At 40.7% G+C, this 17,359-nt stretch overlaps 1 protein-coding gene across 4 annotated transcripts in view; it reads right to left on the bottom strand.

The window, feature by feature from the left end:
* Positions 1 to 5,123: 5,123 nt before the first annotated feature.
* The window catches only part of ints1 (integrator complex subunit 1), a 37,894-nt gene continuing 25,658 nt past the window's right edge, over positions 5,124 to 17,359 (bottom strand). For 2 of the 4 annotated variants that reach the window (XM_079641972.1, XM_079641974.1), the window contains exons 29-48: positions 17,166 to 17,264; positions 16,798 to 16,922; positions 16,317 to 16,571; positions 16,072 to 16,231; positions 15,854 to 15,985; positions 15,187 to 15,355; positions 14,012 to 14,138; positions 13,786 to 13,901; positions 13,223 to 13,310; positions 12,855 to 13,105; positions 11,357 to 11,486; positions 8,606 to 8,739; positions 8,317 to 8,509; positions 8,090 to 8,214; positions 7,858 to 7,967; positions 7,071 to 7,184; positions 6,912 to 6,982; positions 6,732 to 6,823; positions 6,279 to 6,388; positions 5,124 to 6,149 (exon numbers count right to left, since the gene is read on the bottom strand). In XM_079641972.1, coding sequence (XP_079498098.1) covers positions 6,034 to 6,149; positions 6,279 to 6,388; positions 6,732 to 6,823; positions 6,912 to 6,982; positions 7,071 to 7,184; positions 7,858 to 7,967; positions 8,090 to 8,214; positions 8,317 to 8,509; positions 8,606 to 8,739; positions 11,357 to 11,486; positions 12,855 to 13,105; positions 13,223 to 13,310; positions 13,786 to 13,901; positions 14,012 to 14,138; positions 15,187 to 15,355; positions 15,854 to 15,985; positions 16,072 to 16,231; positions 16,317 to 16,571; positions 16,798 to 16,922; positions 17,166 to 17,264 — 2,717 coding nt within the window. In that variant the 3' untranslated portion in view covers positions 5,124 to 6,033. The remainder of the gene's footprint in view (positions 6,150 to 6,278; positions 6,389 to 6,731; positions 6,824 to 6,911; positions 6,983 to 7,070; positions 7,185 to 7,857; positions 7,968 to 8,089; positions 8,215 to 8,316; positions 8,510 to 8,605; positions 8,740 to 11,356; positions 11,487 to 12,854; positions 13,106 to 13,222; positions 13,311 to 13,785; positions 13,902 to 14,011; positions 14,139 to 15,186; positions 15,356 to 15,853; positions 15,986 to 16,071; positions 16,232 to 16,316; positions 16,572 to 16,797; positions 16,923 to 17,165; positions 17,265 to 17,359) is intronic. The other 2 variants (XM_079641973.1, XM_079641975.1) reach the window with 1 other exon arrangement.

Here is a 17,359-nt window from a genome sequence, read left to right as displayed (position 1 = left end):
GTTGGCTTGGTTAACTAGCAAGATTACATGATCCATTCGCTAATGTTGACAATACAATCAAAATTGCATACCTTTCACCTTGGCACGTTTCTCTTCTTCTTCTTTTCTTCTGTTTTTATACTGCGCCCCAGATGGCTTTTGCCTCTTCATAGTTCTCTAACGTTAGTCTTTCTTTCCTCAACGCTCAATTTGATAAACACTTGACCGATACCCATCAATGCACAGCGCTCTAGCATGTTCTGACTGTGAACACCTAAAGCCGAGGCTCTCCGACCGACCGTTTTAGATTTTTGGCTCATTTTCCCTTATGTTAGAATTTTTTTTTTATGTAAGAATAATGGTTGCAGATATAGAGGGGGGGCGCCAAAACTGCGCCAAGCAAAAAAAAAAAACAAAAAAAAAGAAAAAAAGAATTTGTTGCAATTTTTGGCGCCCCCCTCTGGGTGGCGCTCTAGGCAACCGCCTAATTTGCCTGTAGGAAGCTCCGCCCCTGAGCTCACCTGAGCCCCTCAGACTGACAAGAGAGGACTCTCCTCCAGCTTGTTGTGGAAACAGCTCCTTATGTCCGTTAGTGCAGCTAGCTAACCAGATGCTAACATCACGGTCCCCGCTAGCACCGGTCCCTCTCTCTCCCTCACTCCCTCTCTCCCTCTCTATCACACTAAATGCGCTATGGCCACACACACACAGAGCCGAGCTTGAATGACACAAGCACACGTGTATTTCCATGCAACTCTCTGATTGGTCTAGTGTGTTACCTCTGTTGCGTTCACTGAACACGGGAAATTACAGTCCTGCCGTCGTCTCTTGTGTCATGATGAGGTTCACGACACGTAAAGCACGGTTAATGTATTATATTATTGAGGTGTCTCAAATATACGTCAATCAAGTGGCACCTGCTAACGGGGTGGTGGATGATAGGTTTACATCTAAAAACGTATTTTTCAAACATTATTATTTTAATTTTATTTTTCTTTCTTTTGTTACTTTTTTTTTAACGGTCCGCGATCTACCCGCACCACACTCACTGGTTGGCGACCACTACTCTACACACACGGTTCTGCCCCTCACACACAAATGCTTCAAATCAAGTTGCATAAATGCTTGAGCTACGTTTTTATTATAATTACTGTGAAATCTGCCTATTATGTTTTCGTCATTAATACAACAAACACACACTTGCAACTGATAACACTGGCAATGATTTTAGATGTATTAGACTATTAAAAAAAGAAATCATGCTTCAAATAAGTGGGGGTACGGCGTACCCCCGCGTCCAACGCCCACTACACCACTGTAAAAAGGACCGGATCGATAAGCGCTATCGATAAAAGTTAAAACCTTAACGATACCCATCCCTGTCAGTTTTACACACATTCTGAGGCCACCGCGTGCCTATGTTTTTATTTTCACTGCTAATTTATGCTTACGTTCTATTAGTGCATTAAAAAATCATTAAAATCATTAATGAAGTTTCAGCTCAGACCCCACGCTTAATATGTCTCCTCCTGGCCCACCTACATTTCTCCAGGCCCACCCACACAGTAATTCCTGGCTACGCAACTGACGTGGAGAGGCATTATCGGAGTGTTCACAAGATAGCGACTTCCCTCCGAGTAGCGAGTTGAGAAAGAGAAAGGTCATGTATTATTGCTACACAAACATTGTCTCGCAGTCTTAGTGTGACCAACTCGTTTTTAACATGCAAAAAGACAAAACAAATGCGTCTATGGTCGGTGTATTTTCGATCTTTCCGATCCAGACGAGATCTCTCTACCCCGTGTGCGAGGGGGGCGGGGCAGTTTACACACACGCAGCTGCTACATGCAGCAACACACGGCGGGGATTGTGGAGAGAAGCGCTCCAAGGTGTGGTTAAATGTTACCCGTCTTGAGGTGGACAATGCTCGTTGCCAAGATTGTTTAGCAAGTAAGGGCGGTAACACGAGCAATTTGTCTAAACATTTAGCAAAAGTGCACCACATTCAGACGGAGGAATGCACCGGGTTCGACTGTCTTTCTAGTAGCTCTGTTGCCCCCCCATCCACGAGTAACTTTTCCACGTCAGGTATTATGTATGCTAGCAGCAACACACTGAGTTAACACAATTATACAAACATGGGTTAATGATTAGGTAACTGAGTTACTCTTTATTTAGTTAAAGTTTCAGCTATTCTTTTTACAGTTCTGTCATCAGATTATTTAATACGATTTGTTAAAACATTGTTGTTTCTTTTGATGTGAAATATTATTTATTTAATTTAAATAAAAAGCAATGTTAATTTTGTAAACAATTTGTTAAGTTAATTTAATAATAATACAGTAATAGTCCGAATAGTCGATTAACCAATAGATTAATCGATTATCAAATTAGTCGTTTGTTGCAGCCCTATTGTAGTTATCCCATGTATAAATAAAACCTGTTATTCAGCAATCCTTGCAATTTGGGATTTTCTTTTTGGTTGGTAGACCTCGGTGAGCTGGTCATTTCAAAAGTAGCTCAGCAGCCAATCCTTATAGGGTGAGTATTCAGACTTCCTCGTGACTCTGTTGGTATAGGTCATCCAGTGCGAAAGCACCGCCTCTGGCGGTCAGTAAGGATGAAATAGAACGATAGTTACGTATGTAACTACGGTTCTATGAATACTGGATGACCGCCAGAGTTCTTGGTCACTCGGAATTTCGTGTTTCTGCGAGAAGATTCCATAGGACTGAACTTGTTGACGGCACCGGAACTTATGCCTTCCGGGGTCATACGAGGTCACACGTGACTTTGTTGATATAAATATTCGACCTGCGCATGTGCGAGACAGAAGATATCCGGTGCTAAAGCACCGCCTATGGCGTTCATCGAGTATTCATAGAACCGTAGTTACATACGTAACTATCGTTGTTTGCATGGTGCAGACACGTAAATGTAGCAAAGTTTGTGACTCCACCACGCAATGCGGTGTTAAAGAATCGTGGTGGAGTCACGCATTCTGATCAGGTTGCAGAAAACACAACCCTCTCTCTTTTTTATGGTTTTTCTCTGGTAGTTTTTCCTTGTACGATGTGAGGGTCTAAGGACAGAGGGTGTCGTTTTCTCATACTGATATTCTGCACAAACTGTGCTGTTGTATTTGCTGTAAAGTGTCTTCACTGTAGGTTATTTTTTATTATATGTACAGCACTTTGGCTCGACCAAAAATTGTTAAAAAATGTGCTATATAAATAAAACTTGATTAGATTTTTCCTCCATACCCAAATCTCTAAAAACTTCACAGACATGCTTTATATAGGTATGGCCTTACAATAACTAAAATATAACATGATAGGTCCACTTTAAATTAGGTTAAAATTGTTTTGGATCTTGAACAATTATCTCAATACATTTCAGAGAAGAAATCCTTTTATTTGATAGAAATGTGCAGATTATGATAGAAAGCATTGGAATTACACAGGTTGTGTTTTATGAGATTAGCATTTGCCTTTATATTAATCTTTATTTGTTAAATCTTCTAAAAAGCAACCACAGTGGTCAAAAAATGTAGTGGAATAAAAATAGAAAATGTCCATCTCCAAGTGGCATAAAAAAGTAAAGTACAAATACCTCTGTCTCAACTGTACTTGAGTAAATGTACTCCACTGCCCAGGGTTACATGTACTACATGTGTACAGTGAAGATATTTTATTGATTGAAGCTAAATGTTCATCATTGACACATGAGCGGTGGCTCTTCACAGCTGCATCTCAGGGCATCCAGCCTGGTATGATGAATAAAGGCACAGGTTGTTAACTTGTCAGTGGTCCGTCAGACTATTCAGCAACAGGCAGCTACACCCGCCCCCCCCCCCCTCTCCTACCCTCTCTTCCTCCCACCACTTCCCCGTTAGCTGTCATTCATCTCTGTTCCGCCTCACTGCTGCCCAGCCAATAGGATGCTGGCGCCGGACCAAGTGCCTGGGCTGCTAACACTTGTGTTGTAAGTTGATAGATAACCATAAACAGAGCACTCGGCTAGTTATAGGACACCATACAGGTGCAATTAACACATCACAGAGCCAGCAGAGAGATAAGCAGGCATGAGGCATGATTGGTAAGACATGATTGGGTTTACCAATGAACAAGGTAATTATGGGGTTGGATCTATGGGTTGGATGTGTGAATGCATATTCATTAAAGGAGACTGAGACGCATCCTGAGGGTTCAGAAGACACAGGCACATATATAATATATTTTCAATGTATTGGGTTTGAATTATATACAACACTGTTGCAACAACTCAGCCTATTTATATATGTTGTTGCCCAATAGATTAAAAGAATGTGGGTTGAGTTTTTCTTGTCGGCAGTTTTTGAAAAAAATGAAGAGTACGTTGACCTACATTCTCGGATGTTACATTTTAAAAGAAAAAGCTGCACTTTCTGCCAGCCAGCTGAATGCCTGTTATTTCTGAATGAGTCTCCAGTGACCCACAAGTGTGGGCATGTCTCACTCCCACTGAGGATCCTTAACCATGCTGTGGATACGTCTTCATGTCCTCTACGTAACAAAACCCCAGCAGCAGTCTGACCTGTGAAATGCTCTACCCACATGACGTCTTCAAAGCACACTTTGTTCTGTGTGATTGAACAATTACCGCCATGGTTAATTTGCCATCAATGGGGACGACCACTTTCCTGGTTTACCCGCATGCCTACGCGTTGTTTAGCTTATCCCTTTGACTCCATCAAGAGGTTTGCAGATGAAGTCAGTGGCACAGGGCAAAACAACTCACACTTTCATGGCAAAATGGTTTCCATCACAGCATGTGCATCACTATGTTAATTTGTCTGTTACACGCCAATGAAGAGAATGCGATCCACAAATGATTGGAAGGAAATGAGAGGCCATAAATGTTGCGCCATTTATTTTGTTTCCATTTTCCATTTAGTTTGAGGTGCTCAAATATTATTCTGAAAGGTAATAATTGGTTCTTGTGAGATTTGTGTTTCTACAATTTCCAAATGAAACTTCTTTCCAACTAAATAGTGATAAAATGTCTTCATTGAAACACTGAATTTGAACAATTTATAGCTGAACTATGTAACACTATTCACTTTCTACTGGGTAAAGGGGAATACAAAAAAGAAAGAAAAGGGCTTACTCAGAAAGGTATTTTTATTTCAGTTTAAATCATGGTGGCTCACAGATGATGTTAATTAACATGGACATTGTATTCAGGCATTGGCATTTTGGCTGCTTATTCTTAATAGTAAGAAAAGTCAAATGAAAAAACCACATTCAGTGATGCCAAGTTGCTACTGTAACGCTACAACACTGAATGGGGGACCATGAAATATTGAAATATTTGTTGTTAATTAAAAACAACGACATATGAAGCATGTAGTTATTTGATCATACAACAATGTTGACATTTCATATTCGAACTAATACAAATATCAAGCCGAATATAGTGTGCCATTTTCTAAATAAACATCAAGCTTTGCATCTGGTAATCATTTATGGCTGTTATGTATTACTGCAACGACTCCCACGGAATGTATGAAAATGCAATAAAAAGTGATGTTTTTAAAATAATATGTATTATTTTACTGCAAGATTAATTTAATTATTTAGGAGATACTATGTTTTCTTTAACCGATTGTAGAATAAGATCACCTTGTAATATTCCAATCCTAGTTATCTTTTATGATAATTGGTAAATATATCATTAGTTAAAAATAAGTTGCATTTTATAAGATGTTTGAATGATTACATTTTCAGCTTTAGAGGGAGTTTTAATGCATTCTTTGAAGTCACTAAATTTAAGTCATTACATGAATTACTTCTAATTTAGATTATTAGGAGTTATTATCTGACTGTTAGCTAACAGATCACTGATTGGTCCTTGAATCTGTACCAATGAAGAGCCACAGACTTTATACATCTGCCTTGACCTAATTTGACCAATGTTTGAACTAAAGACATTCAAATAAATCCAGCTCTGGAATGAAGAAATTGAATGACGCCATTTTGAACATGGTGTGTTGTAGTTGTGTGCTTTTGGTTGTTAGGTTGTTGATTCCATGTGAAGGACCTTCATTGACTCTGCAATCATGGAACTGGTGTCGATCTGCCCGTAGATCCCCACTAAAAATGCCTTGTGGAGCAAGATGTCTGCGTGTTCTGTAAAGAAAGAAAAACATGTGCAGGCGTGACTGACAGCGACTTTGGGTGCATGCTGTGTTTAAACACTTTGTTCTACTAAGAACTATGTGGTCATGTGACCATATTTTATTTATAGTATGCTCTTACCCTGACAGAGGAGGACATATTCTGGAAGATTCCTGAGGGCCGTCTGCACCACGTCAAATTTACCGCTGCCCATACAGTACATGAAGGTTGGCAGGAAGTCTGTTGCCAGGCTGCAGCAGAGAAACATGCATTATTACAGAGTGAAAAGTAAATAGTAACAGACAAAAGTATGGTGACAGATGGAATAAAGATTGAGTGATTGTCAAACAGCTCGCCTTGCACCATGATTTTAACATTTCCCTACATTCAATCTTTGAAAAATGTTTTATTGGTGCATAGGGCAATGCAAAAACGTGAAGTAGAGGCGATACAATATCACATTAATATATGGAATATAGACAAAATGAGACAACACGAAACAAAAGATAAAGACAAAAAAAGACTGTTTTACACGTTCCCTCTTGGTTGTAGCATGTTTTCTGTATACATTGTCCTGAAGTGCTGCAAACCTACCAGGGATTATTCTGGATGCAGCGCAGGGCCAGACTGAAGGCCAGGTTCCGACACAAATCCTCCGAGGACGTCATGAGCCTCTGCAGATCGTTCTGCAAACACAAGGTGGGGAAGGATGAGTTACAAACTGACAGGTTTACCCCTTGACCTTTTTTTGTGTTCATGTTGTTCATGACTCACGATGAAGTACTGGATGATCTCTGGGCTCCTCCTCGACTTCTCATCCACCTCTGTCAACACTTCCAGCACATCTACAGCAGTGGCATAAGAAAAGAGTGTATTACTCATTATGATACAGGATTTATACATGGTGAATTGCTGCAGCAGTATGTTTGTTACCCTCCACTGCCCCTCCTCTCGACATCTTCTTCAAGTACATCGTCATGTCAGCCGCACTCAGAGACACAGAGGCAGAGATGCTGACCAGGGGCAGGGAACCAGTGGACACGTCGTCTGGTGGAGAGCAAAAGCAATTATTTAACAGAATTGAAGTTTACAAGAAAAGGCAGAGCAGCGGATCTTAAGACTTCATTTGTGCATGCAATGCACATCTTAGTATGGCATAAATATGGGCTTCCAGGAACCTCAAAGCTGAAGACATTTTCTAATCGTTCTAACAGATTGGCTGTAAAGTAGGTTTTCTTTGGCATATGGATCTACTATGTTGGTATATAGCAGTCCCATGTGCCTTAAATATGGTATTGCAAAGAAAATGACTGTTTCTCAGAAACTACAAGGAGCATAATCAAGTATTCTGTTTTATGAAATCATAAGAAGTTGAATAAGGAAAATGTAAAACGTTTTAATATACATTAAATCATTTATTTAATGATTTTAGTTTGATATTTAATGTATATTTTATATATTGTGTTATTTTTGATGCGATCTAAAAATCTCAAAGTTCGACTGTTAGACACTAGCTCATAGTACGCCGCACCAGATTTCAAGGCCTTTGACATCAGAACAAATATGGCTTTTTGCCTTATCATAACACATATGGTCTTTGGACACAAAAGGCTGAATACATCAAATATCACCATGTACCGAGATATCTTTTAACTGCTGCTTTAGATATATGTGGCCACTGTAACAACTCCAATAACTCAAAAGATCCCCCTTTGCTCACCCTCTCCCTCCTCTGGGTAGACCTCTGATGAAGACCTCCTCACCGGCAGAGTGAGTCCAGCCAGCAGAGACTTCAGCTGAACCAGTTCTGGGTTTTCTGCACACAGAACCCTGGCAGGAGAAACAGCAAAACAGACTTTCAACCAAGCAGTTTCTGCTGTAAGTACAGTCAACTTATTACAGTCAGAATATCATCATTTAAAGATATACTGTAGTTGCCCGGATACACTTACTGCAAGATGTCAGAGTGCTTCTGTAAGTAGGGAATGGCGGACGATGCATCGCGGGTGATGTATTTCTGTGTGAACTGCAAGAACTTGGTGATGAAGACAAACGGGGAACGAGTCCTCTGGAAGTTCTACAGGAGGAAACATGATTTGTAGCTTATTAAAATAGGCGATTAGGTCCGATCTGAGTCTTTATCCTATGGTGAAGATGTGACAGTGTGTGAGCCTCCTACCCGAAGAACCTTCATGAAGGACAGAAGGCAGTCCTGAAGCGCCCTCTGGTGCTCGCTGTGGAACACAAGCGGCTGCAGCAGCTCCAGGATGGCCAACACATTGCTAAAGAACGTCATGTGGTTTTGCTGCCTAAACTCTTGGAAGTTCAGGTGAATACGACCCTGTAAGAGGCTTGCAATCATAGGCAGGTGCCTGGGGAAAACATTTAAGAAGAACAGTGTTACAGTCGGTGAATATGTGGACTAAATACAGAAATACAGAACAGAGGACCACTGAGTATTTGTTCACCTGAGCAGAAGGACGGGGTGAGACACAGCCAGCTTCCTGCAGGCGAGGTTGGCGTCTGACACGCGGCCCTCAACAGACTTTGAGTCTCCGATATCAGCCAGCAGTATCACCAGGCGGTGCACCAGGACATCAAGCTGGGGAAAGCACATACCATAAGTACATATCACACTGTGATGAAGATACAATAACTACCGTAATTTTCGGACTATAAGCCGCGCCTTTTTTCCCATTTTTCAACGCTGCGGCTTATATAACGGTGCGGCTAATCTATGGATCTTTACAGCTAACGGCCACTAGGGGACCTCCTAAATCTATGGATTTTACAGGTTACAGTCCACCACCTTTAACTCTATGGGCTCTATGGCCGGTCCGCGGACCCCCACCTTTAAGCGGCGGGCTCCAGCAGGAAAAGCTGGAGGCCGGAAAAGAGTGAGACAGGTAGCGCGCAAAAGTAAAAGTGGAACCGAGAGTGGTACGAGAGACAGAACGAGAGCAAGACAGACAGACATTACGAGAGCGAGACAGTTTGTCCCCGTACCACTGGTTGAAAACCACTGCTGTAGATCACTGCCGGTACGTGCGCTGGGAGCGCACCGTTTAAGTTTGAAAGTTGAAAAGTTTGTGTGTCTGAAACGCTATGTGATACAGTACAGTTTACACAGCACAGCACATGTTCTGTAGCTACTATTGCACTAAATAGTAACACTTGAATACGTTATGCAACTTGTTTGTTGAAATGTTAATAAATGGGAGCTTCCTCAAACAGCCATCTCTTTCCCGACAATCCCCTCTGTGCACGAACCCTTACATATGGTAATTAAACATTAAAACAGCTGCGGCTTATAGTCCAGTGTGGCTTATATATGTACACATCATTCAATGTAGCTGCTGCGGCTTATATTCAGGTGCGCCTTATAGTCCGAAAATTACGGTAGTTTGTATTGGTGATGGCAATGGCAGTGATTTTTATGAATTCAAAAAGATTGGCATTTCTTAAGATCAGCATTATCCATGCTTTCTATGGAGAACAGTGGAGAGTGCAGCCAATGGCGCATGGTGAAGGCTGGAGGTCATGACTTGTGACCTTTTTGGTGATGAGGTATGGATTATGTCAGTGTATTTGCTGCTTGCCCGCTTTCATTTCCAAATATATTAACCCTTTGGAGTCGACCGTCACGCCGGCGTGATCAGATCACATGACCTGTTCAAGCCGGTGCCGCATGAAAACAACAGTCCGGACAGCATTGCCGTGTGTTTCTGTCGAAAGTACCGGCTTGAAACTATATCCCAGTCTTTGTTTCATGAAAAAAGACCCAGTAAACACGGAGATACAATGATATCAAGTTAATACATTTCAAAAGTATGAAAAATGGAAGCACATATTTGAATATCTTCGCCGTATTTTATCATTTTACGAAACGGAAAATACTGGAAAATGTAGATTCTGCTCAACAGGATGTATTTACCAGGGAGGGGGTGAGGTAATCAAGTAAACGGAGTGATACAAAGCGAGACGAAAAGAAACGAAGAGGGACGGCGGGAACCGAAGAGAGACAGCGGGAAATGGAGAGAGACGAAGATATACGAAGACAGGCGGCGGGAGACTGCGATTGAAGTAAAGTGACAGACACACATTGAGAATTTAGATATAGTTAGATAGATTTAGAGTTTTGAAGATTCAACTATGATGAAGAGAACTCTGAACGTGAGTCAAGCTATAAGCTTGTTTTTTGACATGGAGGAGGAGGAGGAGGAGCCTGTGATGTTGCCCTCTGTGTCGCTGACTGAAACTGCTTTGAAGCGTGGCACAGATAAAGACAGAAAAAACTGATTTTTGTACATAATGTGTATATATATATATATATATATTTGTATTATGTTTATAATAACACTTTTGCCTTATCAGAATGAAATCCCATGTACATTATTTAAGCTTTTAAATGTTTTGTTGTGCCTACTGTTGACAGAACTTGAGAAATTAGGAAAAAAAGCCTATGGATACACCTGTTATTTGTTCATAACATTTGTATATAAGTTCATGCTACCTCAATCAAACTTTCACATTATCATAGTGACATCCCATGCATATATTTCCAGCTTTCAAACGGTTTTGTTGTGTATGTTTGTGTTACCTATATGAAAAATAATATCATTTTCAAAATCTGTTTTTATGTTTTTTTGTGATTTTGGGTCCAAAATGTTCATATAGTATCTCAAAATGAAAGAAATAACTATCAGGTTATATAAGTGAGTTTGTCCTTAAAAAAAAGATACCAAACATTGACATGCCAAACATTTCTTAGTAAGACAAAAGTATGCGAAAACGGCCAAATTAACCCAGGACTCCAAAGGGTTAAGGAAAGTCATACATCTAACCAAGGGCAGTTTTCATAAAGCTTCTTAAAGCAAAATTCTAAGAAAGACCTTTAAAAACTATTATTTTCTAAGAATTTCACCTACCTACCAGATTCTGGTAGATACATTTACAATCAATCTTTGCCCTTAAGAGAGCTCCTAAGGGGAACAACTGCTAAAAGTCTCAGTCTAGGACTAATAGAGTATTCCCTAAATGTTTGTGAATATGACCCAAGATATTTACTCCACATGAAGTGCATCTGGTCCATGTACAGTATGACATCTCTTATATTCACAAGAAGAATGACCGAACATATCAGGGCAACACATTTAACAACGAAATCACCTACAATTAGATGGTAAATGTTTATGACCAAACAGGTAAGACATGTTTACCTTGCAGCTGCTGCCGTCCGCAGCCCCCCCACTGCTGAAGGTGCCTTCTGGCAGAGTGACGTGCTGGATGACCTCGGGGAAGTGCAGATAAATCTGCAGCAGCAAGTTCTGACACCGCTTATTCATCGCACTGAAAGAGAAAATAAACAAAAAGGTAAACGTTGAAACCAACTGCAGGAATGTGTCGTTCACACGAGGGGAAATACATTTTATTATTGGCTCTGTGCTAAAGCTAGAAGCGTAGTTACACAGAAATCTGATCTGTAATCCCTAATCGTATTCAGTTGACATATGAGTTGTGCGGCTTGAAGCTATTTCTTTTTTTTTTTACATTGGCTGGTTGACAAATTTTGTGCAGCAAGACAAAGTTTGTCACAGCATTCAAACTCTATGGTGGGACTAACATTATAAAGCTAACTGTGTTCTTGGTATCACGGAAAACTTCACTTTCTTCATCTCTTTTATTGGATTATGAGCAGAGCTGATATGAGATCGCAGATAAGAGCACGATAAAGCATTTTTCTATTACTTATGTCTACAAGCGAGAATAATTCATGTACACTAACACAAACTAGGCACATGAATAGCGTAATGTAATTCTGGGGCATTTGCCTTGAAGTCTCTGTGGTTTTATAAAATCCTTTAAGGCTCTTGTCGGGCTCAGATGATGTACTCTATACTAAATGAAGTGTGTAATACACGCTAGGAATTAAGCAAATCAGAACGACCTTGACCAAGAGTAAAGAGTCCGTCTGTTGTTCAATAGTTGGTGTGTAATTGGAATAAACAGCAGCTTATCTGACAGCGAGGTTTCCCAAGAAGAATGCTCAACATAGACTCAAGTGTGTATTCCACACAAGGCCAAAACCCTTACTTTCAACATGTTTTTATCCTGCTATGTTTCTGCAAGCAACAATTTTTAACAGACAGCTTAGCTGTACTTAAAATACTGTAATTCGGAAGCTCATTTTGCTTGACCTTGGCCAAAGTTTCCTCATTAAAGTGGTTTAATAACCAGAGACATATTCATGAAAGGAGGGTTTGCCTCCACAAAGAGTTGCACCCTGATCTCTGACAGCTAAGTCAGAGCAGGAATTCACAACACAGGCAAGTTTAGAGCTTCAGCCTTAATCCTCTTGGCTTCATTATAATACACTGAGCTTTTAAAGAGATCACAGTACAGACGACTTCTGCTGGTTTTAATTTCACACCAATAGACCTAATTATCGAGTTTCCCCTGCTCCGCAGCATTGTGGCTGACAGAGGATGTCTGAAAAGTTCATCTGCAGCGGGAAGGAACATCTAGTGTGATTTACCCCAAGTTTACCAGCTGACTTTCTGTGTTTGGGCTAATTAGAAAGAACAAAACAATGTGTCCAAATGTATGAGCTAAGTACTTTGGTGACGGTGACATAATGTGATATAGTTACAAATGTAAGACTAGAAGATTAGCATTGAAACAATAAACACACTAAATGACAGGTGATATACTCCTTACCTGTCCTCATATTTCTTGGTGCAGTTAATGAGGTACTCGGAGACCTTCTTGATGTTTTCTAGCTCTCCGCTGCAGTAGGAGTGTAGCAGGGGCAGCCTGGATTGGATGAGGGAGCAGGAGGCTTGGTTCAAGCTGCTTTTGTCATCTTGAGGTGAGTCGCGAGTGTTCAGCTCCGACTCGGCCAGGATCAGGTCCACCAGGCTGATGAGCTCCTCAGAACTGAGGCGCAGCACAAACTTCTCTGTTTTCTTCTGCAGAGATACAAAGAACAATACGTCTGTGATCTGCTGCAGCAGAGTGAACTCTCTCTGACTTTGGTCTCGTTAGAAATGCGTATAATAACTTTGTGTGTCGAATTTGGATCTTACTTGAGGGATCTTCTGGTCACGTCCTTGCCAGATACGCGGGATGTGGCTGCATGCCCACAGGAAATCCAGGGCGGATGATGGGTCAAGCCTAAAAAACGTTACACAGAAAGACACTAAGGATAAGCTCTCACTGAAAGAAACAACACATTACAAATAAATCAGTTAAAAAAAAAGCTATGGCAGATAGAGGGCCCAATTATGCTCAATTTCAGGTTTCATAATTGTATTTTGTGCGTATATGTTTCCATGCTTTAATGTTGAAAAAGCTCTTTATTCTTCTCATACTGCCTGTGCTGCAGCACCTTTTTTCACCCTCTGTATGAAACCAGTCTGGTTGGTTAGCTGGCTGGGTCTGTTGTGATTGGTCTACCACTTAGAGATTCATCCCCTTAGCCTATTATGTAAAATGTGTTGTAGTGCAAGCCAATAGAAGCGCAAGTGTAATGTAGAAATCTTCTTCTGGCGTGAATTTGGGATTTTAGCACCAAAACCTTTATAACACACTACGGTAAAGGGAAAAGCCTGAAAAGCATAATAGGGCCCCTTTAAAGAAATGTCCGTACTTGTAGTCCCTGCGTTTGCTGAGAAGAGCGCCGATACACTGAAGGAGGGTGGACCAGTTTGACTGATGTGTAAGCAAAGCCAGGAGATAAGGTCTGTAGGCAGGGGTTCCTCTTGCCTGGAATAGAGACCAAGTGAGAAAGCATGAATCAGGAACGCCAAGCAGACACTCAGTCCAGTGTGATAAGACAGGGGAAGTACATTATCTGCAGGCGAGGCTTATCTTACCCTGTTGAGGGCAAACAGCAGCTTCTGCTGAAGGTCCGGACACACGGAGGTGACCTCAGGGTCGAGATGCTCCAGCCAATCAACCAACAGCCCAGAGCTCAGTCCAGACTTTGTCACTTCGGAGCTGCTGGCAAAAGTGAAACTCAAAGGTTACTACCTCTATGGAGTCAGATGTGATTGAATACATATTTCATTTCTTAATAAAACCCTCAATAAGATAATGTGCAGTACATCCAGAATGAGGCATTGGCCAGGCCACAATAATAGTGTTTCCCAATCATTAATATATGCTTAAAACTTGCTTTAAAACTGGAATTCCTTCCCCAAACACTTTGTTGAAAAACATTTCTTCGTATCGCTTCACACAGGAAAATCCTTTTTTGTAAAAAAATGTAATCTAATAGACCTAAATAAGCTTATCACAATTAATAAGGTCCCTTGTATACATTACAAAAATAGAACTATTGCGCAAGTCTGTTTTTTTCTTACTTGTTAAAGTATTTTTTAATGCAATATATTTTCCCCTCTCTACTATAGCGGCCACTTGAACAGCTTATCTAAGTCACAATACAAGGATTTTCACAAATATCCTGATAATAGAAATGAATCGCAATCAATTTATTGTGAATGTTTTTTATCCTGACCTGCAATTAAATCTTGTATCCTCCTATATCCAGAATAAAGCTAAGCTAAAGATCTAATGCATGATGTCCCAACGTACTGGTTCAACAAACAAATATTACATTTTGTCATTACATTTGTCATATGAAATCTGTCTTGGCAATGCCAAATGCTATACACAGTAGTAAACTGTGTATAGCAAGGCAGTCTTTTCTAGCAATACAAATAAGATCTCTATCTCCCTCTACTTTAACTGCTTGGAAGAGACCTTGGACGCGTCAATGTCTGAGCAAACTCTGAATGTTTACCTGCCTCACAGGCAGTGATTCTGTAAAGTGTTCTTTGATTTTCACAGCTCCTGAATCTGTAAAGCTGCAAAACCAATTAAACCTTTCCGAACCAAATCAAATAGCATTTTTTCCCGAAGTACACGGCCACCGACAGCGAGCGCCTGCTTTGCTATTTCTTCTGTCACAGGCGTTGGTCATTTAGTCCTGTCACATATGAATGTTGCTTGCATGACTTGAAAGGGAAATAGAATATGCCGTGCTCACTTGTTAGAATCCACTTCCATTTTCACTGCTTGCTCCTCACTCTCCTGAAGCAGCAAGGAGATCACCATGGCAACAGGGCCGGCCGTCCCGTTCTGTGTACCAACAGTCATCAACAGAGACAGCAGCTCCTCCAAAAACGGCGACCTCACCTCCATCAGACCTTGTAACACTGGAAAATATATATATACTTTTTTTTTTAGAGCATTTTAAGTTTGGACAGCCCATTATCCATCGTCATGTAACCAAACCCAAACGTTAGTTTTTGATTACATTCACCTGGGCTATCAAATGTTAAAATGTGAAAAATAATCAGCTACTGCCTTTTTTTTTTTTTTGTATTCTGCTTTTTTTTTCTTTCTTTTTTTTTATTATAGTAAAAGCACTTTTCGTTTGTCAAAGTTGAATTTGTGTTGTCAAAATACTTTATAAATATATATTTAAAAAAGGGGAATTTTAGAACTTTTCCAGTATTAAAAAAACCAAATTCTATTCAAGAGGTCAGTGAAAAGTAAACAATTATACAAAACTGTTGACATCTTTACTAAAAACAAAATACTTTTCACTTCATTAATCAACACTGTAATAAATTAACACTTGTTGAAGCCACTCATTATTTCACAAATGTTTGAAACACTTAATATGATGATAAGTGAAAACACATGCATACCTTTCCCAATGAGCTCAGCTTCTGCATTACATCGGTCTCCAGCTTTCAGCATTGCAATGACGGCTCTCAGTGGCCCTTCAACATCTCTGCGATATGCCAAAGCCTCAGATAGTTGGAGGAAACCTGTACGCACTGCAGGGCACACACACTTGTCACTCTCTGATTATATAGAATTATTTGTTCAACATTTTTGAAAGATGAAGCGTTGAGGGTCTCACCATCATTGTGCCTCTGTTTGCTTGAGTTCTGACCAGCGAAGGATTTGAGCAGAGTCTTCAGCGGCCCCGCCTCCACAGTTGGGTTGTCCAACCAGATCAACATCTCCAGAATGACCTTGAGGAATAGTGAGGAGAAAGCCACGTCCTGGGACACGAGTCGCTGGAAGAAACAAGAAAAGAAATCTTACATTCCAACGTTTTATTACTGAAAATTGAATGATATGCTGATTGTAAGCAAGCCTTACCTGGTAGAGGTGCAGTTGGCGCATGAGAGGGCAGGAGAGGGCATGGCTGTGGTGCATTGACAGGACAATGGGCCCTGCATGAGCAGAGGTGAGCAGGGCTGCAATGGCTTGTAGGAGCCGGAAAGCCAGCCCTCCCTGCTGGATCTGGCCCTGCTTGGCCCGCATCAGCTCCTTAGCAAGGGCCTGTTGCAAGGCCAGGGAGAGCTGGCTGGGAGGGGGGCCGTGCCAGCGAGGGTCCACTTTCATTGGGAATATCTTTAAGAGCAAGGGAAACAGAAACAGGTCAGCTTGACAAACAAGAGACTCAACAGTTTGGAAGAAATCATGAGGATACACTATTGCTATAGTGTGTGTGTTTTTTTTAATAACAATAACAACTGAGATTTAGCCACAAAATTGTCTTTTATGCACATTTTATCCAAAAATAATAAATAATATCATATTGCAGAAACATTTCATTAAAACAGCTTGTACATCCCACCTGAAGCATCATGCCAGTGAGATCGTCATCAGGCCCGACTGTAGGAAGCTGACTGGCTGCTCTCATCTTCACAGAGCTGTGCGGCGTTTCCACGGTAACTTTGGCCTTACTTGTTTCGGCAGCATCTATCAGGAGGGACATGGAGTCATACAATTATTTTTGAACATTTCCTGGTCAGACACTTGGCATTCAAAGCACTATGAAATCAAATCATTTATTCAAGTATAAACATTTTTTATATTGTTAAACATATTTAGATTATTGTACGTAATACTACCTTCACTATGAGAGACAGTAAAATATGGAAAACATCTGTCGATGTCATAAAATACAACGAGCTCATACACAATCATTGGGAGTTCACCAACCTCTGTCTGGTGGAAGAGAGGAGCTCAGTAAGGAATGGAAAGTGTGCCCCCCAGTGGCCCCTCGCTCATGCTGCACTTCAACCAGGTGGGCCATGTAGTCTATTGGAGGATAAATACAAGATGATATAAGTATAGTCCATAAGTCTTAATATCTAGAAATCTTTAACAATTTTAAACGTGAGGTATCTGCAGCA

The sequence above is a fragment of the Notothenia rossii genome (genome assembly GCF_949606895.1).
Source record: "Notothenia rossii genome assembly, chromosome: 8".
Taxonomy (NCBI): domain Eukaryota; kingdom Metazoa; phylum Chordata; class Actinopteri; order Perciformes; family Nototheniidae; genus Notothenia; species Notothenia rossii.
This window is presented reverse-complemented; position numbering and strand designations above follow the sequence as displayed.